Source organism: Drosophila albomicans, chromosome 2L (genome assembly GCF_009650485.2).
Source record: "Drosophila albomicans strain 15112-1751.03 chromosome 2L, ASM965048v2, whole genome shotgun sequence".
Classification (NCBI taxonomy): Eukaryota; Metazoa; Arthropoda; class Insecta; order Diptera; family Drosophilidae; genus Drosophila; species Drosophila albomicans.
The window spans coordinates 9,358,698-9,378,112 of record NC_047628.2 but is presented as its reverse complement, the minus strand read 5'-3'; the positions used below and the strand labels follow the sequence as shown (position 1 = coordinate 9,378,112).

At 38.5% G+C, this 19,415-nt stretch overlaps 2 protein-coding genes across 2 annotated transcripts in view; both read left to right on the top strand.

The window, feature by feature from the left end:
- The window catches only part of LOC117563414 (neuroguidin), a 58,020-nt gene that overhangs the window by 25,638 nt on the left and 12,967 nt on the right, over positions 1-19,415 (top strand). The gene's annotated exons all lie outside the window — the stretch shown is intronic.
- On the top strand, positions 6,215-8,066 carry LOC117563413 (phospholipase B1, membrane-associated). The gene has a single exon (XM_034241747.2). The coding sequence runs from the start codon at positions 6,564-6,566 to the stop codon at positions 7,902-7,904; it is 1,341 nt and encodes a 446-aa protein (XP_034097638.2). The 5' UTR covers positions 6,215-6,563; the 3' UTR covers positions 7,905-8,066.

Genomic DNA, 19,415 nt, shown 5'->3' with positions numbered 1-19,415 from the left:
TATTTTGTCAGTCCGTCGAGTAGCCTTTCTGTCCGTCCCTCTTGCTTCGGCTTCGGCTTGTTTCTTTCTTTCTTTTTTCATTTGTTGCACAAGTGTGCAAAATAAATTGGTTCGAAGAAACACACACAGACAGACAACTGAAAACAGATGGATATATTTCGCCCGAGCTCATTGTCTTACTCAAGCATAAAGTTTATGACATGTTGAAGCCCGATTGTTGCGATAGTTTAAACATTAATTTCTATGCAAAACGAGGCAAAACACTTAGAGACGACCACAACAAAAAAAAGCACAGAAAAAGAGAGCTACACTCGCCGAGCTGAAGAGTCGAATGATTTCTGCATTCATTTCTTAAACGGCGCATGTGTTCAGCTTCAGTTTCTTCTTCTTCGACGTCTTCATCGTCATCTTTATCTGCAGCTTCGCTTCAACATATTGTTTCGTGTTCAAGGCCAACGCTGGCGCTTTCTTTTACAATAGCGTCGACCTTGACGCGCTTACTTGCGACTGCGCAAGCGTCAACGTTCAGCCATTTAGCTGTTGTGTTTAGCTTGTCGAGTGCCGCGTCGCTCTCGCATCGCTGCTTAAGTTTGCACGCTGTTATCAGAGTGCCAACAACAACGCTGCCGACGGCAGCAGAAGCAGCAACAACAACCCGGTTAACCCACTTAAAGTCTGTTGAACGCGTCGGCTCAACCGACTGTTTGTCTGTCTTATTGATCAGCAGCCCAGCAAATAGTAACGTTTAGACTGACGGACTTGTAATTTTTGGTTAGGCGCCGAAAACAGAAATGTCGCAAAGTATATACATACATACATATATATTTTTTTATTATTATTTTCTTGTTGTTGCTGTTGTTGCGAGTTGTGCAATGATTAACTAGCCCGCCTTTGCGCGACTCTCGCGCTCTTTAGGGTCTCTTCAATGCCCTTGCCCTGATATACTTTCGCCTTATCATACTCTTGGTTGCTATTGGCAGTTACATATAATAACTAAATATAATAAAAATAAATAAATAATAATAATAATAATAATGTCATGTCATGTCAGAATTAAAGTTCAAGATTTACTATTTGTAATAACAAATAAAAACAATTTATTTCCAATTCTGATTTCTAAAATATAAAAAAATTATCAACTAAGTTTAAGGTAATTCTTTTGCAGAGTATTTTATCGTCCACAAGCTTTTTCTCAGATTTTCATTCATGTTAAATTGCTGAAATATAAGCATAAACAAAATATGAACTAATGAAAATGCAACTGTGCTTTGTGCTCTGCGCTCTCCAACATCAATAGAGTCTCTCTCTGTCTCTCTCCCTCTCCTCTCACGCGCTCTTTGAACTAATCGTTCCCTTGTGCTCTTTATTGGGCTCACTCTCTCAGCAATTGCTGCGAGGTTATGAAGTTTTGTAATAGTTGATGGGTTTATTGTGCTGTCGCAGACTTTTAATTTGCCATCTAGTATTTAGAAAATACGAACATGTTTTATTTTAAGTACTATTGTAAAACAATACGTTCATGTTTCAATGGAATTTTTTCCTATCTCTGTTTACTTATCAAATTTGCTGGACAGATTCTTTTCGTGTCTTTTTTACCTTGTTTTGCAATTGATATGAATAATATAATTAAACGGCAATTATAATTGGTTGCGAAATAACATTTTAATAGCCGTTTCGAGTGATGTCTTTTTATTATCTTTATATGGAGGGTCTAACATATTTTTGTGCAAATTTGTTGATAGTGTTTTAAGAGTGAGCAATTAAACGTATTGACAATAAACTCAATATATTGACATTCGAATATTAACACTCAACACTCCCATTTGAGATAAACGACAAGGCTTCACCCTTCAAATCAATTAACATTTTCTGCAAATTAAGATGCATTATCATATTTGCCTATCTGCTAATTTATTAGCAAAAACTATATTCACACCTTTAATCGATTGTCAAACAAAGCATTTTTATTAAAAATCAACATCTTGACAACCCTATAGAAGCTTTATTTATTTTCGGCTTTACGAGCTTTTTACTGACTCTTCTTTTATTTACTTCTCTCATATCTCAAAGCTCAGCTTGAAGTAAGTTTTCATCTCTCCAAGTTACAGTTTGTTTACAAACTCTCTTAAGCTAGCCTAGCAACAGGTCGCAGCTAATAAAATTCAATTAGAGTACACATGTAAATTCCAATTGGACTGGAGCATGTTGCGTTAATCGATGCGGCAACATTTCTCAAAAAGCTTTGCAGCCAAAACTTGGCAACAAAGTTGACAGTAAAAAACTGTATGTGACTCCACAACTTAATGAGCTTCAATTAGTTTAAATGAAATGAAGCTGTGGTATTTTATAGAGTTTGCAGACACAGCAGCAACAACTTCATCTGCAAAATCGTTTATTTAATTGAGTTTCATTTAGCGGCAAACTACGAGTATTAGGAATGTGATGGGAAATGTTTTAGATGTATTTCATTCTCGAAACTGACCTGCCTTGACCCTGAAAAAAGTTAAATTAAAAAATTAAAATTACTGCAATAGGTTTTAACACAAAAAATGATTGAAAGAAGATTTTAAAATGTAAATCATTTTATTGACTATAACAAACCCTCTAAATTGCTTTATTTGCACATCCTAAAAATATGCTATATAAACATCGAAACAAGAATTCATTCTTCAAAAATGTTATAATAAAAACTTGATTTGTTTCCATTGACCATTAAATTAACAAAGCCTATTAATATAATTTTTTTTACCATTCTCCGGCCTATACAGTGATCATATGTGTATATGATATGTACTTTTTTTTGGATAGTAATAAAATTGTATACAGTTTTGTATTTTTAATAAAACCAATGGAACTTGGAAATGTTTTATGTCATTAATATAAAACTACTGAATTATTATAAGCAAATGTCTAAATGAACATAATTTTAAAGAATTTTTTTTTGGACGGCTTTCAGTCTGTATACAAAATATATAAATCTTTGAAACAGTGGGAAGTACCATATAAAGAATGATAGTTTGCTTTATGCGGAATCGCCTAAAGCTCAAGACCCCCAGCAATTAACCTGGTACAATTACATAGAATAAAAAGAGTTAAAGTTTTTAAAAATCGTAGCGCAGTAACAAAACAACATCAGAGTCAACTAGACAATAGACTGTTAAACAAATATTTAAGCAACATGCTTCTGTTGCTGATACTTACATTATTGTCTTCGACCAGGAGCAGGCCTGAGTCTGGTGTGGAAATTGTGAATTTATCGACGCAGCTTCTCGATCAAAGTGGCTTCAAGCAATTGCCCTTTCGACTTAAGCCCTACAACGAAGGCGTCTACTACACAAAGCTAGATGACAGGCTACGTCAAATCCTGCTCGATGTTCGCAATCGGACACAAGTGACGGTGCTCTCCAAGATCGATTCTCTGCTGGAACATAATGTCAAGATTGGCAGACTTCAGCAGCCGGTCGCAGAAGATTATAGTTTTCCATGCGACTTGAGCAAAGGAAGATCTCCTGAACCGCCAAGTCATATAACTCGATTGCGTCCCGGTGATATCGATATTGTAGCTGCCTTTGGGGATTCTACCCATGCTGGTACTGGCATCTTGGCTTTGGGATGGCGTGATTTGATGACAGAATATCGGGGCTTCTCATATGGAGGCGGCGGCATTGAATCCTGGCGCACTGTGCTCACCGTGCCCAACATACTGAAGCTATACAATCCGAATCTTTATGGCTATGCCGTGGCTCATTGTCTGGCTGTCGATCCCAATTCACGATTCAATGTTGCTGAACCAGCGTTGTACTTGTTGGATTTGCCATTTCAAGCGCACGTTCTTATCGATCGCCTGCGGAAGGATCCTAAGGTGGATATGGCGAAGCATTGGAAAATGATCAACATTCATGTGGGTCCCAATGACGTGTGCGCCGAGCTATGCCACAGAGATGACTTGGAGGCCTTTCTGCGCACGGCGAAAAGTGTGATGTACGAAACCTTTCGAGTGCTCAGAGACAATGTGCCGAGGCTGCTGATTAACTTTGTAATACAACCGGAGATTCATGATATGCTCAATACAATACACAAAATGCCACAGGACTGTAAGGGAAAAGCCATTTTCTTCTGCCACTGTTACCCCAAATATGACAATTCGCATTTTTACAATGCTGCTGAACGATTTGTGAGAATGCAGAAGGAAATTGCTTCGATGCCCGAGTTTCAACGCGATGACTTTGCCATTGTGAATCATGGCATTCTCAGGAATATTAGCGATTTTTGGTCAAAGAATGGGGTACTCGACCATACTTTTATGGCCAACGATTGTATACACTTCAGTCAGAAGGGTCAAGCGGTGTTGGCCAAACTATTGTGGAATAGCATGTTTGCGCCAACTGATTTTAGATTTACAGAAGCTTGGAGTCATCCCTTTGAGCATTTTTTGTGTCCCAATGCAGAGAATCTGTTTCTGAGAACAAAAGGTGATCAATATTAATTGGATTATAATGTTAAAAAACTGAAAAAGTTAACTCAGTTCTTAGACTACGGATATTATTGCAGTTTTTACATTGTTATATTTGTTTATAAGAAATATAAATATACAACTAAAGACAAAGAAAGATATTATTCAAAAATTTATTTGTCAATAAAGACTCTTTAATATTTAATTTAAATATGAATTAAATACATGAAATAGTAATAGTAATAAAAAAGGGAATAAATTTGAAAACGAAAATGAATAACGTTTATTTTAATATTTTCGGCAAACTTAAAATTATTACGTACATAGAGAAGTGTCGTAGATTAAACGAAAAATATTTATTCGACGCCCCTTTAAGCTACCGCGGCAAAATAAACTTTAAAATAGAAATAGAAAAAAATTCAAAACGCCTTGTTTGATTATAAATGGGGCAAGCACGTGGTTAGCGGGAATCTTTCCTGTGAATCTGCCCAGTGATCACAGTTTATTTCAATAAATCAGTAAAGCGGAAGTCAAACACTGGGGACATGTAGGCTCAATGAATTAACGCAAAGCCCAGCTTAAGCATCCAGCTTCAGTTCCAGCCTCTTGGCAACCTTCGTGACACACCTGTGTTGTGAGTCAACTTGACGTATTTTTAGATAACTTCACTTTGTATTATTGAAAATATTTTATATATAATATCATTTTGTGGGCAACAACCGGCGTCAAGTACAAAACGAATAGCAATAAATTCAAACTGAAAATAAAACAATTTTTTTTTTTTTTTTTTTTTTTTTTGCACTTTTTGCATATCTATCCACTTTAGGTCTAAAGATTTCAATTCCTTTAACAAATAACCGAGCAAACAATTAGCTATTAACATTTCAAGTGGCTCAAAACAACTCAAAGCAAACTCACTTGAGCTTAATGTGCAACTATTTGTTGATCCGTTGTCGCTGTGCTCTCAGCCTGACAATTAGACGAAACTCTCTGAATGAGATCTAAGCTCCAGTAACCTATCGACAGGGGCGTCGGAACGTAATGCTAAATGGGGTAAACGAATTGAGATTTTTTTTTTTGTAAATTACATTTTGAAAGTCTTATTTGCTCCTTTTTCTTCTCGACTTTAGCACTTAAAGTGCTCCATTAAATTAAGAAAACAATTTTTGCTAGTTTCCTGGTTCTAAAGATTAGGAACTCATTTTCGCACTCTTGACTAACTTTATTGCATAACTTTATAGACTTTGCTCTGCGAAAAATGCAAACTGGTTTTGTTTTAGTGATTTAACAATTACAATCAAATTCCCATTATTAATTAAGCATTTGTTGATATTGTTGATAAATAACAATTGTAATCATTTCATTGTTAAATTTAAACAGCTAAAAATTGTTTCGTATAATGTAAAACTGGAATCCCCCTATAAAAATTTGAATCACACTTCAAAGTGCCCCTTAAAATAATGTTTTTGCTTTTAACTCAATTAAGTTTGTACAAAGTCTACGCCACTGTAGCTCCAATTTATTTATAAGTACATTGTTTTTATTTATATATAAAAAAGCATTATGCGTAGTCTGACATGTTGCAGTAGCATCAATGTTTTTTTTTTTTTGCGGTCGCTCCAAGGTAATTATTTTGTTTTGGGTTTCTGCTAATATTGTAGTGTTTGAGTTTTCGAAAATATCTTTGAACCCAACACCACTTGTGTATATCCACAGTCATGTTTTGGGTCCAAGCAGGGCATGGCTTGTCATTTTGTCAGTCTGTCGAGTTTGTTATTTCGTGATAGTTAATGTCTCGGTCAACGCAATTGAGTCAAGTTCTGTAGAATACTGCCGGTTTAGTGTTGTTGTCGTTGTTGTTGATTTTAATGGAAGGAATGAGTGGTTATGAGAGTGCTCATTGCGAAGCTCCGACAACAAATTGTGTGATGTTTGAGGTTCCATTCATAGCGACATTTAAGCGATCAACTCATTTGCCATTCGAATGAGAACGCGTTAAGAAGTCGTTGGAAGTGCGCGAGTGATTCAAACTAAAAAAGAAATAACTGACTTTCCACGTATTTAAATGTGATGCGCAGATTGCAAATTAACAACAGCCACAATATCAAATATGCCGCTTAGCTTATTTGCATTGTTTGTGGCGATGCTTTTTGCATCTGCCGATGCTGCTACACGTCGCATTATTCCCGAGAAGAACCGCTCGAATTGTTTTCTGGCCAGCCTAGGTGTCAAACCACATCCTTACCACGCGAGGCAGATCAACACACACGATAGTCCACTGTACACGAATATAGATCGCGATCTGCGGCAAATTCTGCTCAACACTCGTGGCACAACTCTGAATTGGGCGCTGCAGAATATCGAATCGCTCCATGCCCTAAATGTAAGAGAGGGAAAAATGCAAACAGTGATTCCTAGTCGAGTGCCATTTCCGTGTCCATTGAATAACACGCGATCAGCCATAACGCCCACATCGATTGAAAGACTGCGTCCAGGAGATATCGATGTGATTGCCGCCATTGGTGATTCACTCTCAGCTGGCAATGGGATAATATCGAAGAATGCCTTCGACATGCTCAACGAGTTTCGGGGACTTGCCTTCTCGGGAGGCGGTCTCGAGGATTGGCGCACCTTCTTGACTCTGCCCAATATACTAAAGGTATTCAATCCTCAGCTCTATGGCTATGCGACGGGCAACAGTTTGGTAGTGGATCACCGCACCTCGCATCTGAGCATCGCGGAGCCCATGATCATGTCACGCGATCTCTTCTATCAGGCGCGAGTGCTCATTGATCTGCTGCAACGTGATCCACATGTGGATATGCAGCGACACTGGAAACTCGTCACCGTCTTTGTGGGCAACAACGATCTCTGCTCGGACATTTGCTTTTGGAGGGATCCGCTGTTGGCGGTCGATCAGCATGAACGTGATTTGCTCAAAGCGTTTCGCTTGCTGCGCGACAATGTGCCACGTCTGCTTATCAATCTGATTGTTGTGCCCAACATTCAGCAGAGTATGCGTCACATCTCGGGAGTTCCCACGCAGTGCTTCATAGTGCATCGCATCGCCTGCAATTGCCTGATGAGCGATCGCATCACAGCGGCTCAACGAAAGCAACGTCAGGAGACAATTCAACGCTGGCAGCAAGTGGATTTAGCTGTTGCTCGTCTGCCTGAATTTCAGCGCAAGGATTTCGCAATCATTGCTCATCCCATTGTCAGCAATATGACGACTCCTCTGATGCCCGATGGCAGCACAGATTGGCGTCTGTTCTCCCACGATTGCTTTCACTTTAGTCAACGCACCCACGCAATGGTATCGAATCAGCTGTGGAACAGCATGCTTCTGCCGGATGAGCTAAAGCCAAGACCGAATGTTTTTCCTAAACCCTTTCAGCAGTTTCGTTGTCCCACCGAAGAGCAGCCCTTCCTTGTGGTTCGTCCCAGCTGAGTTGTAAAATTAGTTTAATCATTTGTTTCGAAGGTGCTTTATTGTGATTTATGCTTTTCTGCTTGCCAGAAATATAACAATTAAATACATGTTACCTATTAGCTTTCTTAGTTCTGTAAACAAAAACATACATGCTTCAGAAAGTAATTATTGTAAATTATAAATCGATGTAATTAGTAATAATAGTTAGATCTTATATTAATAAAAGTAATTAAATAAATAATACAACTATAATACAACTAAGAAAGTTACATGGCGAGTGGTTTTGACTATCCATTTTCAATAAAATTCTCAAAATATACCATAAAGAATACCTAATTATACCAAAGGTATATATAATGATATAATATTACTTTCTAAATACAGCATACGCTACAAAATATATTAGATTATTTTTTTTTTAATATTATTTCTTAAATAACTTTTACAAGTTTCATCTGATTCCAACCAAATCTTTATAATGTAGTTATTATTGTCATCAGCCTTCACTTTATCAGAATTATATAAATACCGTACAATTGTTCTCTTCATAAATTCTTTTCTGACTACTAAGGCTTACTAAAGAAATGTTGAAATGATTTCGCTACTTTAAATCGTAATCATGAAAGTACTCGAAGCCATTACTGAACATAATATGTTAGTTGCCTGGCAACTGTGAAATGCTGCATCTGATTAAACGGGCTTACTTGTTTGTTGTCCAGTATTCGCAGACTTATCTTCTGTAAGCGCTCTTAGTGTTCTGCCACTCTTACCTGTCCTCGGACTACTCCATTTCAATTAAAATATTATGCAATTTTAAATATATTTTTAATTAATTAAAAAACACTAAAAAACAATACTCCGCCCAGCATAAAAATTCATTAAAAATACTTTTTGCTTATATGGCAGAAAGTATTTTTCCTGTTTGTTGCGGAACTCAACCGAACCCGACCCATCATCATTGCGACTTGTACGTACGCGTGACAATGCCGCCCGCTTATTACGCCCATGCTCCGCAGCTGCCCCATTTAACCTCACGCCCAGCCAGGAAAATAAAAACAAAGCGTTGAGAGCAGCATTTCGCATATGCAACGAGCGACGAGGCCACCTGCAAACCGGACAGTTGCCAATGGGCGGCGACCAACCCCCAGGACTTTGCATATATGGTAAAAAAAAAGAAAACATATATACACGCCCATTGCAAACAAGGTTGTATTGTGGGTGGGTGGCGAATGTGGGACGGGCAAAAAGCAACGCAACCAAAATAAAAAATCTGAAAAAATTGCGGCCGCAGCAGCTGAGGCAGCTGCAAGTGTGTGGGCAGGGGCTGTAAAAATTATATTAAAAATGCACTGTCCGAAAAAAGGGCGTAACATATACACACTCACTCGCACACACACATACTCTGACAAGCTTTTAAACCCTTGCCCGCCAAAAAAATGAAAAAGAAACGAAAACAAAATAAATAAAAAAAATGTAATAATAAAGTTGAAGCGCTTGGCTGAGAATGGGGCCGGACCCTGGTTGATATAGTATATGTGTGTGTATATGAAACACTCACTCACACACCTCTCTATATATATTACATATTTAAACATTTGCAGAAAACAACGGAAAAAGAAAAAGTGTCCCGTTGCAAAATATGCAATATATTGCGAAGCAAAGTAAATAAACCAAATAAACAGTCAAACGCCATTTGCATCGCGAGAGTGAGAAAATTGTATAGTGGGAGTGGGAAAGTAGAGAAGAGAAGAGAAGAGAAGAGGTGGCAAAACCCCAAATGATAAATAAAATTTAAAATCTCGAGCCTTGATTAACCCAAACGAGCATTAGTACCGCCAAGAGTGGTCACAAATTCCATCTACAGCCCCCCATAAAAATACCCCTCGCTTTGTTTGCGTAGTTAGCAAAAAAAAAAAAACGAGAAGAAAAATTGCAGATGAAAATTGGGGGACGATGCGAAAATATCGCAGCATACAGACGGGCTCAGATTTTGGTGCGAGAGAGAGAGGAAGCTGATGAAACAGAGCAGAATGCGAGGCAAACATTGCATAAATATAATATGATTGCAAACAAAAACATTTGAGCCATTTGAGCTTGTCATTTGTACCAAGCTTTTTTCTACTTTTTTCTTTCCTTTTTTCATTTCACTGCCAGCGACCCTCACAGTTTGCCAAATATATGCTTCAGAGGGTAACAATGGGAGCGTGTAGCCATCGACTATGGTAGACTTTGGCTAAAACCCTTCAACTACCCGCTTTAGATTACAATAAAATAATATGCAGAATAGAAGCCGAACAGACATCATTGAATACAGAATACACATCTATCAATCACTTTAAAACTTCATGTTTCATCCATACATATATTATATATATTACCATACCATACATTTATTTATACCACAAGTTTTAAAATAGTTTACAATATACTATAAGTAAACCTAAATACTTAATACAATCACATATTCAAAACTAAATACAAATGAACCGATGTGCAGATTTTGGTTAAAAAAAATAAATGGAAGCATTCTATAAAACTTTCAGTTTAAAACTTCACAATTCTTAGAGATTTTGCTCACGTTCTAGGTTGATCATATTATTAAAATATATGTACATCTTAAATTCTACTTCAAAACCACCAAATTCCTAATAAAAATGTAATAATTCCAGCTTCATTAAATATGTGTAATGCAAAAATCGAAATTTCGTAATCAAATACTGAATAACTACTTATACACCTAGTATACTAAAATACGATTTGGTATGCTGATTGACATTTAGTATCGCTATCTCTTGCCTATTAAAATCAGCCATATGTATTGCTCAAACAATCCTAATTCAAGTGTCAGTGAGATTTCGCTGCCTTCTTGTGTGAAACTCAGAATTTCCGCGCCAGTTAAGACTGCGAATCCCACACTCGGAGCAATTGCCGTAAGCCAACGAACCGACACTTAGCTAGACAAATCCATCAAGACAGCGCATCAACTGAGACAGACACTGCAAAGTGGGGAGAGGGGGGATGGAGGAGGATGAGGAGGAGAAATGTTGGCGTGGAAATGGCCAATACGCAATGGGCATGAAAATGTCTGCAGTTAGCTGGCAAACAAGGAAAGTAGTCAACTGGAAGTTAGCGTCCAAGTCCGTGTCCGGGTCCGCGGGTCATCAACAATGGTGCTTGGTCGCCAACAACAACAACGACAACAAGAACAAGAGAGCAAAAAAGCGTAGAAGAAAAAGTCAACGTTTGACATTAAACAGCGACAACATTTTCGCTCTGCATGCAAAATGCCGGGCACAAAGGCGCACAGGATGGCGGGCGCGATTCGCATAAAGCAACTGACAACCGCACTCGCAATCGGTGGCTTCTCTCTTGGCCATCATCTGATCCGGCTTCGCCAGCTTCAGCTCCAGCTCCATCTCCATTTCCCACCCGCCGCTAACGAACCGCTAAAACATCAGCCAGACGATGGCGGAAATAGAGCAAAGTTTCACCAGGCGACCAACGTACAAAAGACAACACTGAAAACGAGCAGGGAGGAGACTGAACAAAACAAAAAAAAAAAACAAGAGAAAAATACTAAAAATGGCACACAAGCTACTTGAGCTCAGCGTCAGGCACTCTCCAACAGTCATTCCCAGGCTGTAACAACAACAACAGCAACAACGACGACGACGACAACAACGGTTTCTTTTTTCCGCGCTCAACTCTCTGGCTATGTGGTTGACGGGTTAAGGCGGACAGTTGACCACCACAGTTGGACAGGAGACGATGACTCTGTGTCGTCTTTCCATTGTTGTTGTTGCTGCTGCTGCTGTTGCTGGTGTCGCCTGTTGCCCATTCCCAGCTTAATGGCAATGATTTTGACGGCTGTTTAGTGGTCCTTGCAGCTGCTTCTGCTTCTGCTGCTGTTGGTTCAGCTCCTGCGGCTCCTCCTTCTGCTGCTCCTACTACTTTAACTGGTACGAACCTTTTGCTTTTGCCCCGTCACTAAGGCTAATGGCTACGTGTTGTTCTTGTCGTTGTCGTTTTTAGTGGCCACTCGAGTGATTCCCCAGCATCCGTGCATCCAATTGCAGGTGCTGCCGTCGCTGCTCGGCGTTATGAGACCAAAACCCCACGCCACGAGGGAAGACAGCGTCTTTTAATCAGCCAGTAATGGCAATGAAAGCTGACATCTGCTATAGGTATCAGCTCACTCCAGCAATACACTCAATTGCCTCACAATGTGAGTGCATGACTATGTATGAGTACTCATAGTGCATTCTAATGGGAGCTTGTTACTAATAAGTTGGCATAATCTTGGACAATATCGTTAATTAACTTCGAGTAGAGGTTTTATACCCGCTACTGAAGGAGAAAATATGGTATATTATATTTTGTGCTCTATGGTATATTTAGAATGTAGTACTATATTTATATACTAAAAATAGCCTTCTGTATATTCTAGTATTTTTCGGTATATTCATTTCATTTCTTAGTCGAAAACACTCGACAGTAGCCCTATCACTTGCTAGATTTAACGAGGACAGTTTTAGGTTGCAAGATAAATAATTTCATTATTTAATTGCAATTAAAGTGAGGCGACAGAAGAACTGAACTAAGAGCAAGATTGAAAGCCTAATAGCAGAAGAAATTAAAAGTTTATTTTAAAAGCAGCCTATTAAAATTCTTTTAATCTCTGAATTACTTATGTATGAGTCATAATTTAAAATATTTTTGCTTATAATATTGGCATTTGTACAATGCCAAAATGAATACAACAATTTAATATACATTTTATCAATCTAAAATGTCTAATATTTCAATTCAATTTAGATTTTATTCCGTTTCTAACATGATTACGTTTCAAATTGAAAACGTGTATGTAGAAAAATTCTGAAAAACAGCAGCTCTAAAGTTTTTTAGAATTCTGCAGAATGTTGAATGCATTCATGCGAATAAATTGGAATGGCAGTAGAAACGACAGCAGATATGCAGATGAAACGAAAGAGTCGGAATCGGAATAGGAATAGGAATAGGAATAGCAATAGGAGTATGAGTAGTGCTATACAGATTTCAAATATGTTCCACATATGTATTTCCATTTGCTTATGCCTTTTTGCCATTGTTTGCACTACACTTCAACGCACTTTCGTCATTGATCCGCTGTTGCCCACACACACACACACACACACACATTCACGCATGCAAACACACACTCACTCGACTCAGCTCAAACCCCAATTGCAGCATTTTTTCTAACGCTAGAGTGAACGAGCGAGAAAGAGAGAGAGTCGTGTCTATCTCGTGCTGCTTCAGCGTGGTTTTTATTGAATTTACCTCCTGCCAACACACAACTGACCAGGCCAACTGGTTCCTAGCCGGGGCTCGTTGCATTATGCCGGGACATACGTTTTCAAATTCCATTCCTGCGTAGATTTTTTTTTGTCTTTTCTTTTTCTCTCCTTTTATTCTTTTTTTACCATTACTCATATATGTATGGCTGATGGTTGGTTGGGTGGAAGGGATTGGGGGGATTGAGGGGGAAGCAGTTGGCTCGTATGTTGCCTGGTTGCCACGTGCAGGGCTACGGCTCTAAGCTTTGACTTGGGATTTGCATTTTTTACGCGCCGTGGACCGTCACCCTCATCCAAGGCGAGGTGAAGTGGGGGAAGGGAATCCACTTTTGCTGATGTTGTGATTTTTTTTGCTACTTCCCATTTCATTTTTCCTTTCTTTTTTTTTGGGCTGTTGACGCTTTTGCTACGGGTTTTCCTGTTTTTTTTTTTATTCTTTTCATAATTCTCCATTCGCTCGCTCTATCTCTCAGTTTCTCTATATTTCTCGCTCTGCTTGGTTTTGTGAGTCGCTGTCTCTGCTTGTTCGCTGTGTCCTGTTTTTGGATAAAAATCCATTTCATCAGTGGGGTTTCCGTTTGCCGTCTTCTTCTTCTTCTCCATCATCATTATCATCCTCATGAGCTGCTGCTTTGTCTGATCGCGTTGAAATTGTAATGAGATTTCAGCTGCAAAGGGTTTTGTCTGCAATTTTACGGTAATATGGCCAAGGACCCGTCTATTTAATTTATGAAATTTATCTGCGGCTCGCATCGAGGCGTTTACGGTCCGCATTATTCCTTTTGTGAAAGTGTGGATATGTAGAAATGTTCAAATGCATTCATCACTAATAAACGAAAGTTGTGCGGAGTATTTCTCCATCTCTTTGGTTAACCATTGTTTTCATCTAGGTTTTTTTTGCTTAATTTTCCTCATGTGGCTTTTAATAGATTAGACGCGTCGCCACTTTGAATGGTCTGAGAAATGTCCTGTATGGGGAAAATGCCTTATGAATGGGCACTTCATAATAAGGGCTTAGACTTTGCATGCCTGAGTGGTTTTACGCAACATTTAACATGTTGCAGATGTCTGATTGATGTGCTGTGAAGAGGGTTAAACGTTGATAGATTGTGCTAACGCTAAACTCATGCCAGATACAATATTTTAATTAACTGCAAATGTACTAATCAGTTGATGTCTCAAAGGATGTTGTGTTACTAGCAATTAAAATCAACCAACAAATTAGAAAAAAATACATTTCAAAATGTTATTTGATTAGGATAACAATTCTCAGAAAATAAATTTTCAATCGACTGAAATAAATATTATTAGTTCAAATTAAAATAATTTTTTTTATACCCGCTACCCATAGGGTAGAAGGGTATTATAACTTTGTGCCGGCAGGAAATGTATGTAACAGGTAGAAGGAGGCATCTCCGACCCTATAAAGTATATATATTCTTGATCAGCATCAATAGCCGAGACGATCTAGCCATGTCCGTCTGTCCGTCTGTGTGTCTGTGTGTCTGTGTGTCTGTATGTCTGTGTGTCTGTCCGTCTGTCCGTATGAAACACTGGATCTCAGAGACTATAAGAGATAGAGCTATAATTTTTTTTCGATAGCATTTCTTATGTTTGCACGCAGATCAAGTTTGTTTCAAATTTTTGCCACGCCCACTTCCGCCCCTGCAAATCAAAAAAATCGAATAACAAGCGTAACTTTAGAGCTAGAGCTGCGAATTTTGGTATATACAATAATAACTATAGTAGTTATGATTCCTGAAAATTTGGTTACGATCAGATAAAAATTGTGGAAGTTATTAAAGAAATACTTTTGTATGGGCAAAAGCGCCTACTTACTAGGGTCTGAGTTGCTTTGGCCGACAATCTGGTACATTGTGCCGTCTATGGTATATTTTGAATGGTGAACTATATCGATATACCAAATATACCATTTGGTATATTTTTAGTATTTTTGCAGTATATTCGGTATATTTTAAAAATGATACCGCAATATTTTGCTTTTATTTAAAATGGGTAGCGGGTATCTCACAGTCGAGCACACTCGACTGTAGCTTTCTTACTTGTTTTATTTTAAAATATTAAATATCGTCTTCGAATTAAGTTCATTTGTTTCTTCGCTTTCTTATTTTTACTCGTTTTAAGATGGTGTTCATAGCTTTATGTAAAATTTCATATTTTTTCCATAACAGTTACCAATCAAAATTCAAAAACAAATTCGTTTTTTAAGTAGAGTTCAGAAATGAATTGCCTGAATTAAATTAAAATGTATGTAGAAAATAATAATAAAATGTCGCAATTCAAAACTGTCTAGAGATAGAAAAAGTCAAGCTAAAAATTTGAAAATGCTCTTCAGCCTGTCAGCAAACTATTCGATACGAGTAGAATTTCCGGTTCCGCGTGGCCATATTTTTTATTATACCTGAATGTGTCGCTTTCTGTACTTCGTTTTTCCATAATCCAAATGAAGTGCCCATCAGATTCAGTTGCCACTCGCTATTCACATCTATTGCCGCGACAGTTCACCTGCCTACAAGCTTCCCTCCTCCACTCCCCTCTGACCAACCTTTAAACCCTTTCTGTGCTGCTGTCGCTATCAACTCCATTTCGCGATGATATCGGTTGGCCCAACCCTGGACTATTTTCTGTCTGAATTTATACATACATATATCTGAATAACTGACCGACCCGCTGATATTTTTTCCCCTTTGCATTTTGGGTGTGTCCATTTTGCCGTGTTCAAAAATTATTTATAAAATACACAGAAAAACACAATATATATACAATACAATAAATGCAAAAATGAAAAACCTGTTCAACAATAAGTGGAAGCGGGAAAGAGATACGCGAGCGAAGGAGATGGAGAGTACAGAAAAGAGAGGGAGAAAGAGAGCTCCACATAAATTTACGTGCCAATAAAATAAACAAGCGTCGAGTTTTTGGTGACTCGCCAGTTGAAATGCCAAACAACGAGGCAGGACACATAACTGAGGGCTTGCATTGGATGTGGAGTTTGCCAGAGTCAGGGACAGACACACTCACACACATAAACTCGCACACACACAGACTCATACGCTCAGACACATTGGTACTTCATGCATGCATAAATCGCGCGAATTTTTCACGTTGGCCGCGTTGATTGTATGGCAAAAATAACCGCGTTTGGTGGCTGTTTGTTGTTGCAGCCAGTTGAGTGTGGGTGGCTGAACGGGGGAGAGAAGGGGTTGAGTATGAGGCATGTGCCACCATCGCGTTGGAGCAGACACATTGTCACAAAAGCAACAAATGCGACGACGAGCATTTTATATAAATTTTAAATACAATTTGCTATTGAGCCTTCCCGCAAAACAACAGCAAAATAGAACAACAACAAACAACCAACAACAATCAACAATAGCAGCAACAACAAGGATAACGAAGAGGAAAAGTCGCGTTGTGTAGTCCTAGAGTTTGAGTTAGACAACTGCGCACAACTGTTGAGTAATTGGATATGTGAATTGTTTTTAGATACCAATTGTACTGTTTTGTTGCTCCAGGTGCATTTGCATATCTGTATGTATATAAACACACCTATGTACTATTGTATATAACAAAGCGGACTAATATAAATACAAAAATAAAACGATTCGTTGCATAATCTGCATATTAATGTATTATGTATACTTTAACATAAAAGAAACACAAATTAATTTGCTTTGCAATTATAACTTAATTATTCATTTATGCGACAAAAACTCATTATGCGAAAAATAACATTTAACAAATATCAGTAATCATAGAGATTGTCTTTATTGAATGTGGGATGAAGGAAGAATTTAGAGTGATATAGTTATAAAAAAAATCTACGTTGAAGAGAAGAGTATTACTCTTCTATTTTATGCATTTCGTAAATGTAATAGTATATCAATATACCAAATATAGCCTACGGTATATTCTAGTATTTTATCAGTATATTAATTTGGTATACTGTTTTGCTTTTATTAAAAATGGTTTTCTGACAGTCTAGCACATTCGACTGTAGTTTTCAATCTTGTTTAAATTGTTCTTCACTTCACATCTTTTAAATGTTCTTAATTCACAAATTAATTGCTTGGGAACAAAAGCAACCTGACTAACTAGGTGTTTATACTCTTTTTTACCATTTAGATAGCTTTGAAACAATGTCATCCTATTTTGCGCCCAAAAGTATGCTTTAAAATAAGATGTATATGTCGAGGGAGTTTTTAGGATTGTTTCTCCCATAGAAAACGAACTCAACTTAGTCAATTATATATGTGTGTGTGTATAGCTACTTAAAGCTGAGCTCTATTGTCTTCTCGATGTGCCCCAGTTCCATGGTCGAAGCATTAAAGCGCCGTTTACATCATTGGCATACACATTTCTCATGGCACCTTTGACTGAGCCAGAAACCAGGCAAGGCTTAACAATAACTAGTAAAATCGGTGTAGGAAGGGGGGAGGTTGAGAGCCAGGAGAAGAGGTCTAAAAGGGAAAGAGAAAATGAAAGAGACAAACAGAGACAGGTAAGGATAGACAGAGAAGCACATCGTCATCATCGTCATCAATATGCAAAGGCCTCCACACGAGGAGCAACAAAAAAATGTGGAGAAAAAAAAGAGGAAACCGGAATTGTAGCTGCCATTCAATGCGACTGCTGGAGATGCCGCACACACACACACACACACACATGCAGCTCCACATAACATACATATACACAGGGCGACATACTGGGCACTGTCCAATTATGCCCCGCACATGCAAATGCAACGTGTATTCGCTCGCCGTGTGTGTGCCTGGTGGCTGCTGCCTGCTGCCAGCCTCCCTTACAAGCTCCAGTGTCTGCATCCCCCTGGCAACCACTCAGCGCGCTTGTTGTGCCCGCGAGGCCTGCCAGCAGCGGCAATGCGACACGAGAAGGCCTGCCATGAACTGAACTGCTCTGCTCTGGTCTGGTCTGGTCTGCTCTCGTCTCGACTGCTCTGCTTTGGTCTGGTCAACTAGGCTCAGCTCTCGACTCTCAACTCTGTTTCAATTTTGCACCCACACAGACGCAGGCAATCACTCAGCGTGCAACAAGCCACCCAGCCCCCTCCCTGAATCCAGAGACTCAACCAAATCGTCCTCATGTCCTGCTCTGCCACGCCTATCCGCTGGCCCACCATCCGCTCGCTATCCCCAATTGCCGCCGGTTGCCGCGTTCATCGCTCGCCTCTTTTTTCGCGTAACGCAACATTTTCGGCGAACCGAGCCGAGTCCTGGCCAAATCCAACTCCATCGCATCTGGCTAGCTCTTTCCCACTACAGCAACAACATCATCATCGTGGCAATGTCCATGTCCTCGTTATCCTTGTTGCTGTTATTTTGGCTGCAACTCTGTCGCCGTGGCTCGTGTTTTTCAGCTCTGTTCTGTTCTCTGTGCGTTTTGTTGAAACAATCGATTTATTTTCGGTTTCATTTCTGATTGGCAATATTTCATACCGATGTGTTTTTCTACTCTCTTCTCTTCTCTGCTCTGCTCTTCTCTTTTGTATTCTTTTCTTTTTCTGTTTTTTGAGTATCTCTTTGAAGGGGTACAGAGGCGATATGTATCTGATTTTTTGTGCTTGTTTGTTTGTTGTTAGTTGACGAGTGTGTGGCCCGTTTGCATTTTTAAATATTACAGAACTCTGACATATACGAAAACAGAAGAGAAAGACATCCAGTGGTATCGAACTGTCTGTAGATTTGATGAGTTTTTCCTTTTCATCGATTTTTCGTTGACATTCTAATCGAAAACTCTATTGGAATTACTATTTTCAATCCAGCTTTTGTTTTAAACCAGACTTGAAAGCCGCATTTACTTGTTAGCTGAACCCTTTCAGATTTTACGAGTCTATTGAAAAAATAAATTTCTTGTTATAATTTTTTAAGCAATTGAGATCAACGAACTACAAATTTTAAGCCATTTTTTTACTTTAAATTAAAGTAAATTGCCAATTAAATCCCAGCTTGAAATACATTGGAAAACACTTAAAATATACGCCGTCATTATATCCGCTTCACAAACAGAAGTATTTTTAATAAATGAAAAAATTGTATGCACAATAATGAAAAAAAACATGTTTGTGCATGGCAGCACATTGAAAAAATATATTTCAATGTGCATCAAAAAAAATGGGCGTCAAAATAAAAATGATGGTAAAAGAACGGTTGTG